The sequence below is a fragment of the Triticum aestivum genome, chromosome 3B (genome assembly GCF_018294505.1).
Source record: "Triticum aestivum cultivar Chinese Spring chromosome 3B, IWGSC CS RefSeq v2.1, whole genome shotgun sequence".
Lineage (NCBI taxonomy): Eukaryota > Viridiplantae > Streptophyta > Magnoliopsida > Poales > Poaceae > Triticum > Triticum aestivum.
Genome location: NC_057801.1, coordinates 47,868,005 through 47,890,763, shown reverse-complemented (window position 1 = coordinate 47,890,763; position 22,759 = coordinate 47,868,005). Strand labels below are relative to the sequence as shown.

Here is a 22,759-nt window from a genome sequence, read left to right as displayed (position 1 = left end):
GACTACACCCAATGGGTGCGCTGACGCACCACCATGGAAGAATGCAAGAATCAAAGGCAAACATGCATACCCGGATGGCCATCTGCGACGCCAGGAACTCCTGGTTGTAGGTTTGGAGGGCGGCAGCCTGAGTTTGGAGCCGAGCCCGGACATCCTGCGCTGCCGCGTTAAGCGCGGCCGTCCCGCCTCCAGACATTCACTCCAGCGAGCCGATGATGGAGGCCTCCACCTCCAGGGCCGATGGGCCCGCACCCCCACCCTCCTGCGATCGTAGCACTAATGGTGCATCAGGTTGGCCGCCTTGATTGCCACCACCAGCCGGCGGCACCAGTAGTGCTCAGGCCGGCCGCCCTTATCTTCGACAAACGACGCCGACGGTGGCACCTCCGCCTCCGGGGTGATGTCCTCGCCCCCTCCCTCTCCATGGCTGGCTGGTCGCCTCCAGCTCCTTCGGTCAGAGCCGATACTTCAGGCGCGGGTGGTGCTACATCTTGAGCACTGCGTTGGATTTCCCCGAAGAGAAGAGGATGATGCAGTAAAGTAGCGTAAGTATTTCCCTCAGTTTTTGAGAACCAAGGTATTAATCCAGTAGGAGACCATGCACAAGTCCCTTGTACCTACACAAAACGATAGCTACTCACAACCAACGCAATTAGGGGTTGTCAATCCCTTCATGGTCACTTACGAGAGTGAGATCTGATAGAGATGATAAATAATAGTTTTGGTATTTTTGATAGATAGATGCAAAGTGAAAAGTAAAAGGCAAAGTAAAAACAAAACAAATAATAAAGGATAGAGATTGATATGATGAGAATAGACTCGGGGGCCATAGGTTTCACTAGTGGCTTCTCTCAAGAGCATAAATATTCTATGGTGGGTGAATGAATTACTGTTGAGCAATTGACAGAATTGAGCATAGTTATGAGTATATCTAGGTAATGATCATGTATATAAGCATCACGTCCGAGACAAGTAGATCGAAACGATTCTGCATCTACTACTATTACTCCACTCATCGACCGCTATCCAGCATGCATCTAGAGTATTAAGTTAAAAACAGAGTAATGCCTTAAGCAAGATGACATGATGTAGAGGGATAAATTCATGCAATATGATAAAAAACATCTTGTTATCCTCGATGGCAACAATACAATACGTGCCTTGCAACCCTTTCTGTCACTGGGTAAGGACACCGCAAGATTGAACCCAAAGCTAAGCACTTCTCCCATTGCAAGAACTAAAAATCTAGTTGGCCAAACCAAACGGATAATTCAAAGAGACTTGCAAAGATAAATCAATCATACATAAAAGAACAGAGAAGATTCAAATATTTTCCATAGATAATACTGGATCATAAACCCACAATTCATCGGTCTCAACAAACACATCGCAAAAAGAAGATTACATCGAATAGATCTCCATAAGAGAGGGGGAGAACATTGTATTGAGATCCAAAAAGAGAGAAGAAGCCATCTAGCTACTAGCTATGGACCCGAAGGTCTGAAGTAAACTACTCACACTTCATCGGAGAGGCTATGGTGGTTATGTACAAGCCCTCCGTGGTGGATGCCCCCTCCGGCGGAGCTCCGGAACAGGCCCCAAGATGGGATCTCGTGGATACAGAAGGTTGTGGCGGTGGAATTAGGTTTTTGGCTCCCGTTTGATCTGTCGGGGGTATGTAGGTACATATAGGAGGAAGGAGTACGTCGGTGGAGCAACATGGGGCCCACAAGGTAGGGGGCGCGCCCAGGGGGTGCCCTCCACCCTCGTGACCGCCTCTGGCACTTCTTGGAGTAGGGTCCAAGTCTCCTGGATCACGTTTGGTGAGAAAATCACGTTCCCGAATGTTTCATTCCGTTTGGACTCCGTTTGATATTCCGTTTCTTCGAAACACTGAAATAGGCAAAAAAACAGCAATTCTGGGCTGGGCCTCCGGTTAATAGGTTAGTCCCAAAAATAATATAAAAGTGGAAAATAAAGCCCAATATAGTCCAAAACAGTAGATAAAGTAGCATGGAGCAATCAAAAATTATAGATACGTTGGAGACGTATCAGGTGGCACGGCGCGGAGCGGGATGACGAGCTGCGGAGGTCGGTTGTGGGCGGCCTCCTCCGCCTGCGTCTGGGCAACGACATCCGCCTGGGCCTTGGCCGCGGCATCGGCTTGCACCTTGGCGGCCTCATCCGCCTCCTCCTGCGCCGTCATGGCAGCCGCCGCCTGCAGCCGCTCCGCCTCCTCCCTCTCCTCGCGCGCCTCCCGCGCGTTCCTCTCTGTCGCTGCCTGGAGCTCGGCGAGCGGGTCCACACGGCGGGTGTTGGCGGAGCCCTCAGCCGCCCCAACCATGGAGCCGGCGCCAGATCGCTCAAGGGAGAGTGGTGCCCTGAATCAAGCAAACCAATAGAGTCCAGATTGGAGCTATGAGCAAAAAAGAAGTAGAAATCGTAAGGGAAGTCGAGCACTACGCGGGTCTCGACACGGACTCCTTCACAGCCCTCCAAAGGCGGTTCGCCTTCACGGCGGCCTCCTCCCGCCTGGTCACCGCCGCCGAGGCCCTGGGCTTCTTTGGCCGACTGTCCTACTTTGACGGCGCAGCTCGATGTTTCTGCGCGGCGCCTGGAGCAGTCGGCGCGGCTGATGAGCTCGTGCCCGTTCGGTCGATGGTCGGCTAACGACGCGGCACGGCCTCCTCATCATCGTCCAGCCAGTCCTCAATGCCGCTTCCACCGCCGGAGCCGCCTGCTCCGACACCTCCGCGTGTGGCGTCGTCGTCCATAAGGGCGGCCGCCCCCAAGTCGGGGTCGTCCGCATCACTCTCCGATCGGTCGGGGAGATACCCGCGAGTATGCCCCGCGGCGATGACCGCCGACTCGAAGATGGCATTCGGCGTCATGGCCGACTGGTTAGACGGCATGCGAGAACCCGGCAACTGAAGATAAAGAGAAGAAAAGTAGACTTACAGCAGGCGGCGGATGTGCGCGCGAATGCGGTTCCTTGCCGAACTGCCACTCCTCCGCCGGGAGCTTGCAGTTTGATATGTGGATCACCAAGTGAGCCACCTCCGCTGTGGCATCTCCTTGGTGCTCATCTAGCTGGGGTCCCGGGTCCCGCTCATTTGACAGATCATGTGCGGCCGACCTTGAAGGGGGAGCACCCGGCGTGCCACGAAGGCGGTCAGCAGGTCCGCCCCCGTGAGGCTTTCCACCCTCGTCGTCACCTTGAGCCGCTCGACAGTTGCGGCAGAGACAGCCGACAGTGTCTTGGGCTTGTACGACTAGTTGGCGCGGGATCCAGCTGGCGGGCCGGCTGCATAGGCCGGCAAGTTGACGAAATTGGCCTCCGGGTGGATGTTCTTCATGTAGAAGTATGACTGCTGCCACATCTTCACCGACTGTATCAGAGTGATGGACAGGAAGGGGTTCTCGATAGCCAGCCTTCGCACCGCGACGAAGGCACCGCATTGAGCCGGCACCCCCTTGGTGACGGTGCTGAGCTTTGTGTAGAAGAATTCTCCCCAGAGCTCGAGGGTGGGGAGGATGCCGAGGAAGCCTTCGTAGAGGGTGACGAAGGCGGACATCAGCACCACCGTGTTTGGTGTGAGGTGGTGCGGCTGGAGGCCGTAGTAGGTCAGGAAGGAGCGCAAGAAGCCACTTGCCGGCAAGCCAAAGCCACGCATGCGTGCGACCGGAACAGGACACGATCGCCTTCTTCCAGCGCCGGCAAGATCTCCCTTTCCGGTGCCAAGCGGACCCTCACGTAGTCCCGGCCGGGCAACCGCCGCATCCGACGAAGGAAGTCAATATGGTATTCATGGACGGTGACCCGTCCCATGCTCCGGCGCGCGCCATGAGTGTGTGGAGCTTGCGGAGGGGAGGAACGGTGGCGAGAGAGCAAGCCCGCGGTGGTGCGGCAATGCAGTAGAGTGGCCGAAGCCCGCGACGGCAAGCTGCAGCACCATAGGGAAGAGGAGGAGGAGTAAGATAGCGACGGAGGAGGTTGGCGCGAGTACGCCTGCCCTTCCCCTCCTCCCCCCATTTATAAGCCCAGGCGGCGAAGTTGAGGGGGCAAGTTGTGGGGGTCGTGGGATTAACTGCCCACGCCCCCCACGACCCCACGATTACCACGTCATAACGGCACCCATTTAACCACACTTGGAATGCCAACCGCCCGAGTCGGCCACAGCGGATCCGCGTGTGGGCCGAGGCGCGTTGGCGGCAGGCCCCAGCCTGCGACGACGGGTTGGCAGGCTGGCCCAACCCACTGGGCCCATGTGGCGTGCTGGCAGTGAGCGGCCGGCTCGACGCCCGGTGAGCGCGCCACCTGGCTCCCGCATTCATGTTTCAAAACCCTCAAGGCGGCGAACCTGCTCGTAGCCGGCTCCTGGCTGTCGACAATGCAGAGTAGGAAGTTGTTGAGGCCTCTAGCTTTTTCAGCCGCGACACCTCACCAGCTTCCGGGACTACTTTCGGAGTAAATAGCCACGGGTAGCCTCATCGGTTCCCCATGGCATTTCAAGACATCGGGGTCGGCTTCGCCCCTCAAGCCTCCAAGATGAAAGGCCGCCTTGTGGCAGCCGGCTGGTCCAAGCGACCGGCTGCTAGAACGCGGCAACGCCCAGAAAGCGGTCCCAGGGTTGGCCGACTCCTAGCAGGCGGCCACCGGAGTGGCCGGCTCCTAGCAGTCGGCCCATCCCTGCGCCATCAAAGTTTGCACCCACATAACGGCGACGAGATGGGGCTGGCTACAGTGCGGCATGCCACCCCTGAATCCCGGAGTGAACGTGGCCACAATGCAACGTACCACGTGGCCATCCCCCGCCCGGCGCGGCACTGTTGCCACCTTGACCATGACATCACCTATGGAAGAGCAGACATGCCCCCACGACTGGCTGTCGGTACGGTCCACAGGCGGTGGGCCTTACTTGACAGAGAGGCCCCGAAGGTGGCCAGCCCAGACCAGTCGGCACAGAGGAAGGCCGGATCCTAACAGTCGGCCCTCCCCTTCCCAAGAAGTTTGTGCACCATTAATTAGATAAGATGGGGTGTGGCAACAGTGAACGCCCACCAGGCGGCGGCACTGTAGCCACGCTCTCCTCGACCAAGCCATCGTCAGCAAAGGCAAGACTACAGTGACGAGCCACCGACAAGGTCCACGGGTGGTGGGCCTGGCCTGTCGGCCAAGATCTCGGCAGCCGGCGGCGGGCCCCAGCAGCCGGGTGAGAAGCCGACGACCATAGACACTGACGGACTGGGCCTACACCCAGCCAGATTACCATTGTACCCCCATGGGGTAGGCCTATATAAACCCCCAGGACAGCCATGCAAAGGGTCAGCTCTTAGACCACACACACCACATAGAGAGAGGGGAGCGCTAGCCTTGCTCTTCTTCCTCCTCTAGCCGAACAGCTCAAGGAGCCTCTTGTAGCTACTTGTCGATCTAGTGATCATGCGGAGACCCCGCAGAGCAGGACTAGGGGTGTTATCTCCTAGGAGAGCCCCAAATCTTGGTAAGATCCGCCGACGTGCATGTCTTTGTGTCATCCCGTTTCCAGGCACCGGCGATGTCTTACTAGTTCCTACAATGATTAGCCATCCTTTGGCATATGTCGCACCAACCACCCGACAGAAGCGGGGCGGTCGGGAAGTACTTGCAGTGAAGCAAGGTTAGTAGAACGACTAAGTGGGAAAAAATTCCCCATCTCGGCGAACAGGCGAACCAATCGTGCCCCTCACTCAAGGTGTCTAGCAATATCGTCGCTAATCATCCGGGGATGGTGCCCGGTACCAATCCTGCTGATTACCCGAGCGATGATGTAGAGTTTGAAATAATGAAGGTGGACACCTTCAGATACGAGTACAGGAAGCCTCTCGTCAAACCTTATCATCCTCCTTTATCAACGATGATGCGAAGATTGCATGAATGGTACATGAAAACCTGCAGCGGGTCTGGAAAGAATGGTTTCATGTTGAGAATTAAAAAGGAGCACGACCTTGTTGGAACTGAGTTATTGCCTATTGAATTTGTGGAGTTATTCCAGTTATACAATCAAATAGCCCTCGACAAACAACTCGTGACTTGCTACTGTATGTAAGTATTACTTCTATAATATATAGCTCAACTCTTTTATTGCATGTATATATAATTATCCTCACTATATTATGCAGGTTGAAGATCGTCGAATGTAGAAAAACACAAATCTATGACATTGGGTTCATTAACCCAAATACCATAAATGAATGGTCGGTTAAAAATAGAGTCTCTGATACCGAGGACAACTTGCTACAATCATTGCTTATAAAAAAAGAGAAAATACTATTTCCTTACAACTTCAAGTGAGTGTTACTGTCTTGTGCATATTCGGTTTCCCTTACTTGAGGTTATAGTAATGTAATTGATGAGTTATGCATGCATGCATGCGCAGATTCCACTTTATTCTGCTAGAGATTAAGCTTGAGCGAGGAGTAGTAACTGTCTTAGACTCGAGACGAAAAGATCCCTAGGAGTATGCGGACATGACTGAAATGCTCCAGAAGTAAGTTCAATCGATCATTATCGCACCATATCGGCAACTTTGTTCATTTCCTGATATCAAGTAATTATTGTCTTTGTCTGGCAGGGTTTGGAAAGAGTTCACCGGAATTTTTTCGGGACTGCCGAAGGAGCTGCGATTTACACACCCAAAAGTAAGTACTACTAGCTAGTTCTGCGCATCTCCCATTGATTCTAGCTAGTTTCATCAATACCATTTAGCATGCTTGATTATAAGTTTGATTGAACTGTACTTCTCGTAAAGTGCTTGGTGGCAGGAAGCCGGGAATGATTTTTGTGGATACTACGTTTGCGAGTTCATCTACAATGCGACGACCTCTAAGCGGGGCAAGTCTTAAAAACAATATGAAGTACATAAACAAAAATATTCACAATTTTATTTTATTACCATCATTTGTGTTGAGTTTCATTGATATATATGTATTGACCCCCTTCTTTAAATTAGATGTGGAAGATGTTGGATGGACTCCTACCACATGATCGCATACGAGCAATTCAAGAGGAATTGATGGGATTCTTTCTTGACCACGTCATACCTAAAGACGGAGATTACCATTTGGAAGTTGAAACCGATTTTAGATGTTAGGGATTGTAAGAAATATTATATTGTATATATGTAGTAGCGTCGGATAGATATACGAAAACTTGTTGTTCGACCAATCTCTCAGAGAAATAGAGGTCTCACTTCTCTCTGTATATATATGTTCATGACGATCTTATGTAATTAATGGTTCCTTCATTTGCTTACTAGCTAGCTTGTCGAGCTCTCTATATGTAAGTAGCTAGCGTCGACTAAGCACGGAGAAAGAGAGGACACTTCTCTCTATTAGCTAGCTAACACAATATGGAACCCCTAAATTAACCCTCGAAAATCACATAACCCCCCCCCCCCCTCCAAAAAAGAAAACAAAAACCCCAGCTTCTGCCAGCTACAGACGCATGGATGCCTTTTGGTTCCGGTTAGTATACCCAACCAGGAATAAAGGTCCTCCTGCCTGGGCGCCCCGCAGCGGCAACGTAGAGCCCATTCTGTCCCGGTTCGTAAGCGAACCAGGACTAAAGGTTTTGGGTTTTAGTCCCGACCCTTTAGTCCCGGTTCCAGAACCGGGACTGAAGGCCCTCTGGAACCGATATTAATGGGCCGTTTTCTACTAGTGTATATTGTGGGACGGATGGAGTAATTCCTAATTATTCAATAGAAAACATGCTCCATATGTTTGATGAGGTATAAGATTGATCAAGTAGCCGTGGTTATTTTCACGATGGTTTTCTGTGCATAAATCATGTTACACCTTTTTTTTCTCTTTGATTATATAAAAAAACATTTACCTTTTTTCTCTTCGTGTGTGTGCCTTCCTAGTAAACGGAGGTGAATCCATTTCTATATAGATAACAAACACCATTTTTAGAAAAATCCTTTGGATTCTAAGGTAGATAAAAAATGATGAACAAGACTACAGATCCATCTTGGCATCTTGCCAACACCCAAAAGGAGAAGAAAAGGTGAGGCGGCTCCGAGGCATCTTGAGATATACATGTCATGCTCCTTTTTTGTGGTGTGTTTTCTTCTATTATTGAACTACAGCACTACTTAGTACTAATAATCACTTTATGTTTGTTCTGGTGAACAAGAGTCATGTGTATGATGCACATGTGCATTGCATGACATGGTTGCAAGACTACTTGACGCACATAGACACGCGACCGCGGCGGGAACCATGGACCGATGACCAAAGACCATCTTGAAGTATTCGCGGCCTTGTCGTGCGACTGTGCACGAGTTTTCATTACCCAGGAGAAGAAAGGACAAGATACGTAATAATGCCAATAATGCCCCTCTCTCTCTCTCTCTCTCACACACACACACACACACACACACACACACACACACACACACACACAAAACACACACACACACACACACACACACACACACACACACAAACACACACACACACACACACACACACACACACACAATGGAGTAGGAGTACATGTTTGGAGCATGCATACATTGCTTCATTGGTGTACGTTTATATACTCCTCGGGTCCAATCCCTCCCACCCTATATTGGCCAAAACTAGATAAATATTCTATGTCTAACTAGTACTCAAAGTAGCATGTCTCTAACCCTACGCATAGCAGGCGCCACCACCTATACACCTACATATGGATAGATACTGGTAGATCGATGAAGGGACTGTGCCAGCCGTACAACCACTTGATTTTTTCTTTCCGCTATAGCCACAGTGAACCCTTGTCGTATACGCCCGTCTCGTACTAGTGCTACATACTGTATCAAAAAAGGACAAGTCTCCATGCAAAAAAAAAGATAAAAAAGAGAAAAGGACAAGTCTGACCCACACCAACTGCTATGTGTACGCTGTCCATTACCCCAGCAGTTCTAGATGATACTACTAGTACTCCCTCCGTTTCTTTCCACCCTGCACAGAAGATTTGTCTGAAGTTAAATTCATAAAGCTTGATCAACTATATACAAAAAAATCAACTTTCACAATAATTCAATATTATTAGATGCATCACCAAAAAAAATTATATTGTACAACTTTAATATCATAGATATTGATACTTTTAATATAAAATTTATCAAACATTGCGAAGTTTGACTCAGAAAAATCTTAAAAGGGAACGGATGGAGTACTACGTACTGGTGGACGAGACTTGCCTGCTCCACCGGCGTGTGCCCATCCGTGCTCCCGCGTACGTGGCTTGTTTTGATTGGAACAAAATAAGGTCTGGCCCCATCCCCTTAAAATCGGGGGGGGGGGGGGGGGGGGGAGATGATTAGATTAGAAAAAGAAAAGGAAAAAAGACAGCCATAGGATGAAGTGGGAGCACGGATGGGAGCATGGGAAGGGAGCAGGCAAGCCGGATCCCGTACTGGTGGCCAGTGGGAGAAGACAAGTTAATCCCGTTGTGCTAGTACTTTCTTTGTTCCTTTTTACTCCGTGTATTAATTTCTTCTGAAGTCAAACTCTCGAAAGTTTAACAAAGTTATACTAAAAAATTATTATCATTAACAGTACAACTCAATATCATCAGAAATATATTTAACATTTATTTGATCTTGTTGATGTCAATAATTTTTAAAATAAATTTTGTGAAACATTATAAATTTTGGCTTCAAACAAATCTAATACGTGAAGTAAAAAAGAAACGAAGCAAATATTTCTATTTCTTTGATACCCTTACTCTTTTCTGGGAATTTTGATACTCCTGCTTGAGTAAACATCAGAATAAAACAAATAAATGCTAACTCGAAAGTTTTACAGGCTAAGAAACTACTCACTCCGTCTCATAACATAGTGCGCATTGGTTCTCGCAAAAGTTAATCTTCACAAATGCAATTATGTTTTTAGAGAACATTATTTATATGCAATGCTAAATATTTACCATATGAAAATACATTTCATGATGAGTATAATGGTATTGATTTGTTATTCTAGATGTTGATAAGTTTTTTCTAGGTTAAAATTATGAAATTTAACTTTAGACAACTCTAATACACACTATATTTTGGGACATATGGAGTATTAGTAAAAAAACTCATGTGCCTATTCATCTGTTCATTTGTGCAATTGATTGTGACATTGTTGGTTCAATTGTGTCTTCTCATGCAATTCAACTGGTTCAACTAAACCCTGCAAAAAATGGTTCAATTGTTGTGTGTTTCTATATAACTTGGTAGGTATGTTGATTCCTTTGTTTCTCTTGCTTTTATGTTCTTCCTAACCTATAGTTGAAATGGAGCCCACAACTACAAAGTGCAACATCCTTTGTCCTAATATCAATTAAGAAAATCATGTGTACATTGTATACGCAACTGTTTAAATCATGGATTTCTTGGTGAGGCCCATCTTTTCATGTCACCTTTTAATGGACTCTGGCTATGCATCACATATTCATATTATAATGCAAAATAGTAATTATGTAGACCACATTACAGAATTCTCCCATCTTTTGGTACCGAAACACGTACCACTCTGTTAGAACATCACTAATTAACAAGATAAGTGTACATATAAGTCACCATAACAAGAACAAGGTATTCTTCACCACAAACACACTTGCCCAGTAAGAAGTATACAGATGTTGAAACCGAGAGTAAATGAGGTCTTTTCACGGATTTCCTCGTAATTTAAGCTTATGATTGTTCTAAATGTTCCTTTTAATGTAGTTAAAATTTGGAATTAACACTTACTTTTGGCAAAAATTATCTATATAGAATAGGGGAACTATCTATAGTTATAAGATCATAGGACTAGTAGAGTGTTTCGAAGCTATAGTGATCATTGCTAATATGGTGGAAAATTTGACCGTCACTTAGTGACTGATATCCAAAACACTAGCTACCACTCCCTGTTTGTTAAAGCTTAGTACTATGCCAAGATATTTAACCATCAAATGCCAAGATATTTTATTATACATATATGATGTTTTTGTCAACTGTAGCGTCTATGTTACAAGTGTTCAAGTGGTGTCTAGCTTCTCTATCACCGTGGGCTGCCCTATTATTGATGCAACATTGAGAGTCTTACCTAGAACATGCTAGGAAGATCATTGGCACACTAGGAAGCTTAATTAAATTAAGTGTTGAGTGAGTACAATCAACCCATCTAGCAATTCATGTTCATGCAAGTTGGTTGTTGTCATTGCATATCAATCCTGCAAGGCGCCAACTAGCTAGAAAATTAAAGTGGGCATACAGTAGTACTACTTATTGGTCCATGTCCTTTCCTTGAATAAATATACTAGTTGATGAGCGGTATTTATTTGATAGTCGACAACCATGATATCCATTTTGCAATGGGTACAATCTCTACCATATTGTCTACATTATAACGGCACAAGACACGCCTGCCTTCGATTTAAGAAAGCCATCAATTGGCCAAGATTACATTGCACAACCACTTACACCAAAAATCAAGGAAATAACAAAAGATACATAGTCCTAGAATAGCTTACAAATAATAGGCGATGCAGGAAAAAGAAAGGGAAATAAGAAAACCTAACATGTAACACCGAGGCCGAAGTTTCTTAAACAACAATCACCACTAGGGAGGTGAAAATCACGGAAGGAGTTGTCATCACTGGAAGAAACACATATTCGTCCACTCCATAAAGTCCAGAACTAGGCCACTATGCCCTTCGACCACACAACAAGATGCAAGTTCAAGAAAGTCATTACATGAAAAAGACTAACACAAAAGACCACGACACCGGTCTCGTAGAACTAAACCTGATGAGACACCAGGCGCTCGCCAATAGTGGTCTGGCAACATCCATAGAGAGGAAACCTATAACCTCTTGTTGGTCTTGAGGGCATTGATCCACCGGTATACATGCGACACATCATGCAAACAAACATGAAAGACTTAGAATTGCGTGTTCCACCACTAGCCGGTATCGTCAGTGAATAATAAACCACCATCGGGCACTCCAATTCCTAAAAAGCGAACTATATATCCTCACCCGCAAAAACCTAGACTATGACGTTCCGCGAACGATGCAGCCATGCAAACCGTGCGGCCAAAGTAAAAGGATACCACCCATTGTTGCTGCTTGCTACAGAGCCGACACCGCCCTCTTCCTCGGCATCCACTCACCACATGGATCCCAACCCCAACTAGAATGTAAACCCATGTTGACACCACCATTACACGCATCCACAATCACCGTGATGCATGTGGAGTTTAAATTATGTTTGTAGCGTCCACACCAGCTAGATCTGACCGGAACCTATGGTTACCAAACGCCAAAGCACCAGATCCGGCGGTTTGAGGGAGGCTACGGCAAGCCCATGTAGGACCGAACCCTTGCCTGATACTAGCCCATCGGGATAGGCAACTAGAATAAAGCAGGGCTTCATCAGCACTAGATCAGGCTAGAGAATGGCGGTTGCCAATGCACTGAGCATGAACCGGTCCCCTTCCCTAACCCAACCCACGCCGAGCCCTGACGCCGCATAAGCATGACTGAAGGGAGGAATGCGGCCACCAACCAGGGAAACAAAGAAAATTAGACAACCATGCGACACAACAGGGTCTCCGAGCAAGCTAAGTAGGGTGCGAGACGGAGTTTTGTTGCTGCCTACCACTACGCAGACTATGCCCAACGACGACTATCGGAACTGGGAGAGGGTATCACACAAATGGGGGTTGGGGTGGCATTTCCGCTGTTAGGGTTGTCCCTCCATGTCACCCAAGTGGATGCCGCAATGGGGGGGGGGGGGGTTAAGATATATATTTAGGACACCTGGATATTAACATATCTTAAAATCACATAAGCGAAACATACCTTGGAATGGAAGAGTGATGAGACATATATTCCAAACAACCGTATATATACAAAAAGAAATGCACGTGAACTCGATCTTGGAATGCCACATTTGTGCATCTAAGATCCCAAAAATCACATTTGCATGAAAAGTATGTTCAACCCTTTGCAACTGTAAAATACTATGGAGAAATATGACCAAATGTTCATGTACAATACAAAAAATTAACCAGTCTACAACCTTGTGTTTTTTATTTTTCAATGTTATGTTGATTATGCTTTATATATATTTTGTAGGTGAACATATTGTAACATGTGGCCTGTCTATGGCTTCAGTACCTTTTTTTGCGAGGTACCTTATATTTAATTTGTAGTAGGTGTAAATTGAAATCTGTGCATGCATATATGAAAATAAGAAAAATACATTTAATCAACATGGTATGTTAATTACTAAGGCAAAGAATGCCAAATTTTATTCAGAAACATAAATTTCATATATTGATGTGAAACACTTTGATTTGATATTTAAGTGAGACTTAAAAAATAAGTACATTAACTGATATAGATAGGATACTAGCTACCCCCTTTTTTGATGTGAAACTGTAGGTGAATTACGTACTGCAAATATTAATAAAAAGTCAGAATATAGTGCAGATGATTATTGATTTACTTAAAGCTAAAATTTTACAAGAATCTGATCACCCAGCTACTGAGTTGAGCATAAGAGGTCCTCTTGGCTTATCGAGTAGCAAATATATAGTTCATCCTTGAAAATCCTTCTGCATCCTAGAAAGGGACAGTGCCAATTTTGTTCTAGTTTCTGACAGAGAATGCTACTTGTATGAAGATCATTTATAGAAATCATTAGTTCACATAATATCTTTTATAGCATGTACATACCTCTTGGATTCTAGTTATGTATTACTTCTTATGAAACATAGCACACAAATGGAGAATTTAGCTCTGTGAGTGAACTAATCAACTCAACTATAGAACTATCCAAGACCAGCAACAAATTCAAATCTAATACATTGCTTCTTATTTCTATCCATGCAAACCAAGATAATTCTCTATCTTTTGCGCTTCAAATAAATATCCCATAGATCATTTTAACGTGGTCATCAATATACTTTTCTGTAGTGGTATATATGTCATCTACAACTAACGCAAATCTGGTAAAAAAACTATATGATTGGATTGTTAGATTACCCAAAGCTCAGAAACAAGAATAGAAACTAACATAAACCTAACTGATCCTTGGAATATAGCATGTTCATAAGTAGGTTGGTAAATCTCCTGATCATTTTGAAAAAGTGCAGTAGTTAGATGTAACATAATAATTTCAACAACAAAAAAATTTGTGGGGAAATTTCCAAAACAAATCGATAGACTATGAATGAAGCTAGCAAGATCATAAACAATATGGTCGTGAACACAGCACAAAAGAATTAAGTCTGTTCATCATTGTATTCATGATGATAAACATCAATTATTTTTTTGCTGGGAGATGATAAACATGGATTGATAGGTACATATAAGTTAACTAGTAGAAGGTACATGCTATGCACCTCGTGCCTTATAATTAAACAGTTGGATTTTTAAAATTGACAATCAGGCTGCCGCTGTTGTAAAGGCTTGTTGCTATGTTTGCGTTTGAGCGTTTTGACATGTAAATACTTGCTGATGTAATATTTAATTCTGCACTGCAGCAGACCGCTAGGGTGTAGGCGAGCAGCGCATCGGTGACAAGTCTAGAAAGATCCAGATTGGCAGCGTTTTGGCATGCGCCTGTACAACGCGAATTGAAGAAACATAAGCTGCTAGATCAATTAAGTTTGGTATTGATAGACAGTGGAGATGGCTAACGGCTTTGCTTGTACATCTCGGTGGAGGGGTAGTCCATGTTCAAAAATGGATGTACTATAGTAGTAGAGATGCACTCCTTTTGGGTATATGAAATACAAAGTCTAAGAATGATGAAGTTGAAGCAAACAATTGGCAAGCCATGCATAGTTTCAATTATAGCCAATAGAAATCCACACAAGATGACTTCTCGAATTTATCATAAACTCAAGCAGGATAAAGCAATAAATTCCAAAAATGGGTGCAATTGAAGATGACAATTACTAATCTATGCATACGACTGAATTAATGAAATAGATTGTAACAATCCAAGGCCAGCAAGCAATTCAGCGCCTAATTTTTTTTCCTGCATGCATGTTGCAAAATACTGGTTTAGTAGACATTTTTAACTGCTTCCTTATATAGTGGCTGAGCGGATATCAATTAGTGTAGCAAAATGAATATTGCCAATATATTAAGCAGTGAACAAATTTTCATTGAAACATACACAAACACATCTCTTGATGAGAAGGCAGAATGGAACTTTTTGATGCGCCAAAATGATAGTACATACATAGATGTGCAACCAACATCGTCGGGTCATTGTGACCTCTCTAGCTAGAATTCCTAGTTGTGCACACACACATAATTACATATTAATACAACTCAATTTGCAATCCGGCTTGCAATAGAGTTCTACAGAGAATTTATCTAATCCACGAACAGGATCAGCATATATCATTTAACAACAAGAAGAAAAGGGAGGAAAAGTATAAATATATAGAGCTGTATGTGCAGATGCTATAAGACGAAAGCACCTAGGGCAGGAGAGCGCTGACCGTGTGGAAGTGGAACGCATTGCCTCTTGAGCAACTCCGGCGGGCCTTGCTCCGCCGTCGCCGCTCGCCCCCTCTTCACTCCGGCGATGTCGACACCGAACAGCCTAACGACGCGGACTTGTTCTCCTTTGGCAGTCTCCACCACTGGCAGCGGCGACGCCGATTTGCCGCTGTTGACGGTCGTATTCTTCTTGCAGTCGATGAAGAGCTGCTTCTCCTGGCCGTACGCCGAGCACGAGAAGATGATGGAGTCGCCGGCAGCGAGGCCCTTCTCCCGGACGAAGCGACTCCAGCCCTTTGTGAGCACGTAGCTCTGGCTGCTGTTCCAATACGAGTACCGGAACCTCCACACCTTCCCCTCACCGTCCTCAAAGTTGAGCAGCACGCCGTTGCCGGTGGTGGTCGTCCTCTCCGGGGTGCGCTTCAGAGGGAAGTGCTTCTCGGCGTGTTGCTTCGGCACCACGAGGCGATTGAGCTTGCCGACATCGCTTGGGGTCACGGCCTTCTCGAAGAGGGGCTCCCGCGCCCACGATGGCGTCGGCTGCGCGCGCGCCCCCATGCCGCGGCCGCGTCGCAGACCCTGGCGGAGCTCGTCGGCGTAGGTGTGCTTCCGGAGCATGTCGACGATCTCGGCCTTGGAGTGCGCCCCCAGGAAGGCGAGCTCCGCCTCCGCGGCCGCGCACGGGAAGTTGGTGGCGGCATCGCGGCCGCGGTACCTGAGCGCGGCTACGTCGTAGGCGCGCGCCGCCAAGTCCTGGTCCGGGAACGTGCCGAGCCAGACGCGAGCGTGGCGCTCGTAGATCTGGGAACCCCACCGCCCGTTGGGCTGAGGCACCACGCCCTTGAACCGCGACGGCGCCGACTGCGCCGAGGTCACGGACTCGTCGGCGATGGCGACTGGTAGGCTCAGAGCCGTCAGTGCTCTTCCCGTGGTGCCTGACTCCGTCGTGGCCGTGGACGCGCCGGAAGAGTACTGGGAGGAGTCCTCCACCATGGAGCTCAGGATTTCCACCCCCATGGCTGGTTTGTTTTCTGTGGTTTCTTGCAATGATACTAGCTGAGCTAAGCTAGGTACATATGGAAATAATGTTGTGTGTGTATGTGTGTTTACCGGTTCAGATGAGTTGCTGTTCTAGCTACGGCTGGAAACAAGATGGTGGTTGCTGTGGGTTGTGTACACATGTGTTGGTGGTGTATATATAGATATTGTGCTAGAGAGATGGGTTTTCGTGCTCGAGCTCCGTGGAGTTTTTTTTTTCAAAAAAAAACTAATTTGGAAGTTTCACAAAAATCTGATTTTTTACATTATTGTATTACGGATGTATACTGTATGTGTCTAAATTTCCATGAGAAACATGTCTAAATTTGAAAACAGTTAACATGGTGTGTACTGTTCACCATTAAATTGGTGTAGTTTGCATGTCAATGTATTTTCTCACGAAAATTTGCACATATGTAGTATACATCCATATGTCGACGTGGAATTGTTATCAGAATTTTTTGAAACCTTGAAATGTGATTTTGAATGTTTCAAAAAACGGGTTCCATGGAGCTCGAGCACTAAAATGCTGCACTCTATTGTGGTGTTTCTATTTTGGATGCATCTACTTGTGTACATGTATGCATGGAAGGGGAATAATATGGTGGGGCGTATTTTTGTTTGTGCTTAATTTGAAGCGATGGTGGAGATTTTCATGTTTGCACCCCCCGAAAACTCCATATTATATGTGGTTTTCTAGCGTGTAGCAAGTGGGAACTAGGTATTATTCTATTTTAGCAACTTGGATGTTGATGTATTGGTTCAGGGTAAAATGTACTTGATGCATGTAGTACAACATGCTGGCCATCCATAACCCACATGAATGAGTAAAATTATCTTGGTGTAAAAAAGAAGTAAAATTGACCAGAAGATATGGATGAACAGCATACTTTTGGTGCATACTAGTTTGTTTAAATTCTCATGCATAATGCATAATTAATGCACTAGCTCTATTCCGAAAAGCAACATGTAGTCAGGTTTCTTTATATTTAATCATGAAACCCAAAAACTATATTTGGATTTCTAAGCTATATATAGTTGTATCATAAATTTCTCACAAAAATAGTTTGCAACCCAAAAAATATACCTGCCAATCCAAAATAATTATTCCAGTCTTTTCTAATTATTTATTTGCATATTTGCACCAATATTTTTGGTCAAAGTCGCTTATTCGAGAATGTGAAAAATATAAACTTCTTTTGTTTTAGTAAACACATAGTAGTTTCATCATGTTTCCTTCCTGCTTGTTAGTCATGTACTTTGTTCTTCCATACTAGTAGCACTTTTCTTTGATCTTCATGGTCTAGAAAGGACTTGGTTTCACACCTTGATAGTTCATACCATCGACAAATTAAACACTATTTACTTTTCTTGAATCAAACCATTTTCAATACTACATGTCCTCAGCAGACTAATTTAGTTCTTGTAATGTGATTATTGTTACAACGCTCTCAAATTTTGAAGTTACTAAATAAATTAACAAAATTTTACTTACATTAGTTTATCGTGCAATTTTCTTTCAGGTCATGTCAGATTATGTCCCCTGATAGTTTTATAAAATGTATTAGGGATTGGACATCAAAGAGGACATATATAGTGAACCAAAAATAATTTTTATCCCTACAGTTGAACACTTCGAGTAAGAAGTAAATTCTTTCTAAAGAATACTTCTTTTGGCATACAGGATCAACCCCTGGCCTCTTCATCGATTCACACAAACAGACTTCTATTACTGATTATTCGATGATGCAACCCAAAGCGAATCATCAATGCTGAAAAGACCTGCTTACAAAGAAAAAGAAAGCCCCCAGGCCATTCGAAAAGGATCTGCCTCGTGGCAGTATATCCATAATCTGCATGTGACCAAAAAACAAGAATTAAATCTATTTTATAGAGTATTTCATCAGTGTGAGTCAACTTTGTCGCATGTACATATCTTTTGACAGTTAAGATAAGAATAGAAATTTGATTATCTGGTCGACCCATTCAGCTCTTCTTAATTTGGATTTTCCAATGTTGGACATTATCCTCTCGGTTGGCTAGGATTATGTATATACCAGTACACAAGGATTGATTGAGCCTATTCGAACTCTGAAAAATATCGGTGGTTGCAGAGCGAGTGTGAATCTTGGTTGGATTTTTAATCACAAAACTAAACGAATCCGTGTAAAAGCCAAAACACTTGCTAAACGCGGGGGGGGGGGGGGGGGGGGGGTTTACTTTTTCTGTCATGGGAGAGCATCAATTTGGAGTCACGGCATGCCGTCTGTTTGCTACTTCAACGGGTGCCACATCGTGCCTACACAAAACTAGCTAGCAGCCTTACTAATTATTTTATTTGATAATTGTTCCTTTTCCACACATATGATTTGTCTGCATAATTTAATTAGATGCTAACAGTCTTTACAACGATATACAAACACAGGGATATATATGCTATCCATTTGATGCGCACGTGTATGAAGAAAGTCAAGGCCAGTGTCGTCATTGAGGAATAGGTATGCATGTAACGCCACCCTTTTTCTTGAGTTTGATTGTCACCTTTTTATAGGCAACTAATTGTTGGCAATTTCACAAACAAGTGATGGACAATGTTGCAAAGATTTCTACACATGGAGCCAAAAAATTATGAATATTAGGCAACTGTTACCAAAGAAAAGAAAGCATATTTAATTTCTCAAAAAACAAGGGGAGCTTTATTTTCTTGTGGCCAATACTAGTATTGGATTTGACGACTTAACAAATCGGAGATAGGTCAACTAACTGAATTAACTAATTACTAGGTGAGTGAGAGGGAAGAAGGTTCTTAGAAAGAGAGATGCGCCGAGGATTTTGAACACCCAAAAACTGTACTAAATTCTCTGGTTATATATGCATGACCAGATGACCTTGCGTCCCTGTGCACATCCTTTATTCATCAAGTTTGATATAAGAGGTTGGTGGCTGATGTACGTCACTCTACTAAATAACTTATGAAAAAGCACCATCATGTATTTTTCTCTATCTTTATCCGAACAAAAACTTCGTGGCTCATGAGGCTGCAGAGTGTTATAAGAGGATGTGAAGTGCTGGAGGAGTGTTTGCACGGGGAAGTTCATTTCTAGATGTCAAAACTGAGCACATCCGGTTTTGTTTAGAAAATATATATATGGGATTGTAAGAAAACATCGATGTTCAAGGCCATAAAGCAACCTGATTTGGCATTTGTTGGGGCCATGGCATCCGTGGGCATTGGCTGAGTGCCCTTTTCTTTCCTTTTCTTTTTTTCATGGTTTTTTTTCCACGTTTCCTAAAAACATGCGCCACTCTGTATAGTGTGTTTTCACCATTTCTCTTCTATAAGAAAGGCAGTGCTCCTGACTGTTCCTCGAGAAAAAACAATGATGGCCAAAACCGCCCTTGAATTTTCCATGGGTTGGAGACTTGGATTTCCGGCGGCGTCTAGGAGTTTTGTCCTTGCCCGGCCCGGTGAGCAAGCAAGTGTGTGGGCCTAAATTTGATAGCCGAGCAGCAAGCAAGGTGGCGGGCAAGTGGCCGAGGGGACAGGCCAGAGAGCTCACCTAGATCCCAGCCGAGTCCATTGCATGTACTCCCCTGCAGTAAAGGCATCCGGACCCATCATATGCAGTACGTCTCTCCTTTGTCGTCTCCCGTCGACTTTCCCGATTGCAGGAAACCCAAGAAATCCAGAAAAAAGTATGAGAAAAATGGGCCTCAGTATTTCCCCGGATCATGATGGCACGCCTCAGTATTCTAAGACGGGTTCAATGCCAACCTCGAAGACCGGCTCCCGCTGAGTTCCTGGCGCCACACGAAAGATTTCCCGAGAATTCTGATCTGATCATCCAAATAATTAACCGAAGTGCCAAAGCTATTCCAGATCTTATCTTCAAAAGATAGCCCGGCCTGAAATCGAAGGTCAGAAAGCGCCATGGTGAGTGGCGGACGTCGCCGGAATGGCCAACGCCTGGGAGCTGTCTGACGTAGCCAGAGTAGCAGGAGTAGCCAGCTCGTTCTCCAGTTCTGTTCTGGAGATGATGCCGCTCCTTTTAAAGTTTGTTTTCTCAGTAACTGGACGTTCAAATTCTCAGTTGCCTCAAGAGACGTGAGCTTTAAAATCTACATTGGTGACAACATTGGAAATGATTCCTTCAAACCGAAAGTCCCTTCTGCTCCTGAGCTGATGGACAGTAGAATCGAAAAAAAAAACATGAAAACAAATCATCAAATTCTGATTTTTTTTTGGCAAACTTCGACAAATGTTTTGAGTGCTTGTAAAATCTTACAACATGAAATGGCATTCGTAGAAACCATACATGGCAAAACAATCAAAATCAACACTCGAAAATGGTTTTTATAAAAATAGCATTTTTGGAGCATCGGTTTTTCACGAATTCCAGGAATGTCATTTCATGATATTTTTTTGCAAGCACATAAATTATCAAAGTATCAGCATTTCTTGAATTCTTTTACTATTTCTTTCGATTTTATTGTTCATCGGGGAGCATTTCAACTCGGGACCAGGTCAAACTTCTTTCTTTTTTCTTTCGGGCGATGGAGGCCCTGATTTTCAGAAAGAATATGGGCTTTTCTACATGGAACAAGATGAAGAATGCACTATTGTTTCACGATCAAACATGCAGAAAAAATCATTTGCAGAAGGAAAACGATTCATGTCGGCCGAACGGTTAGGAATTGCACCAGTCGTTTTGTTCGCGCACTCTCTTCCCCTTCACGCGAGCAACGTGTGCATGTGGGGTCCACCACCGCTCCTCATCTTATCCTCCCACGCGCATGGGGAGATGCACATATCTCCTTCAATCCACCACCTCCCACCATGTCGGAGCTAAATCCGACAGATACCTCAATAAGGTACAAATAGTTGAGGAAGAGAAAGCGTATGCGATGGTCTGATTACAACACATGATTCCTTCAAAAGACATGATAGGTATAATGTAACGATCGCTGATACGTCTCCAACGTATCTATAATTTTTGCTTGTTCCATGCTATTATATTATCATTTTTGGATGTTTTACAATCATTTTATATGTCACGCCCAATATGCGACCCTATCCAAAAGGAACTCGAAGGTCCCACCAAGGATAGACCCGCATATTGAAACGCTTTTGCAAGGTGGATATCATTACATCAACATTACATAATAGATGGGGATACATACAAGAGGAATACAATGCCACACGAATACAACATCACAATACATGAGAGCAACATCCGAGTACGGATGAAACACAAACAGAAGCTCAAACGACATCCACCCTGCTAGCCCAGGCTGCCGACCTGGAACCTATCCCTGATCGAAGAAGCAGAAGAAGAACTCAACACAAGCAAGCATTGCTCCCGCGTCATGATCATCGCATAAACCTGTACCTGCAACTGTTGTTGTAGTAATCTGTGAGCCACGAGGACTCAGCAATCCCATTACCATGAGTATCAAGACTAGCAAAGCTTAAAGGGAAAGGAAGAGATAAAGTGGTGAGGCTGCAGCAGCGACTAAGCATATATGGTGGCTAACATACGCAAATAAGAGCGAGAAGAGAGCAAGCAGAACGGTCGTCAACTAGTAATGATCAAGAAGTGATCCTGAACTCCTACTTACGTCAAACATAACCCAGAAACCGTGTTCACTTCCCGGACTCCGCCGAAAAGAGACCATCACGGCTACACACACGGTTGATGCGTTTTAATTCGGATCTGGTGTCAAGTTATCTACAACCGGACATTAACAAATTCCCATCTGCCTATAACCGCAGGCACGGCTTTCAAAAGATTATACCCTGTAGGGGTGTCCCAACTTAGCCCATGATAAGCTCTCGCGATCAACGAAGGATATACCTTCTCCTAGGAAGACCCGATCAGACTCGGAATCTCGGTTTACAAGACATTTCGACAATGGTAAAACAGGACCAGCAAGACCGCCCGATGCGCCGACAATCCCGATAGGAGCTGCACATATCTCGTTATCAGGGTAACACCGGATAAGCGAAGCGTACAGGAACCGACGTAACCCAAGTTGCCAAGGGATGACCCCGCATGGTGCTCTAGTTTGGACCAACACTTAGACAAGCATTGGCCCGGGGGGGCTGTAATAAAGATGACCCTTGGGTTAATTACTCCCAAGGGAAATATAGGTGGTGGTGAGGCAAATGGTAAAACCAAGGTTGGGCCTTGCTAG

General features: G+C 45.1%; 1 protein-coding gene across 1 annotated transcript; it reads right to left on the bottom strand.

The window, feature by feature from the left end:
• Positions 1 to 15,172: 15,172 nt before the first annotated feature.
• Positions 15,173 to 16,679, bottom strand: LOC123064649 (AP2/ERF and B3 domain-containing protein Os01g0141000). The gene has a single exon (XM_044488086.1). The coding sequence runs from the start codon at positions 16,541 to 16,543 to the stop codon at positions 15,488 to 15,490; it is 1,056 nt and encodes a 351-aa protein (XP_044344021.1). The 5' UTR covers positions 16,544 to 16,679; the 3' UTR covers positions 15,173 to 15,487.
• Positions 16,680 to 22,759: the final 6,080 nt, after the last annotated feature.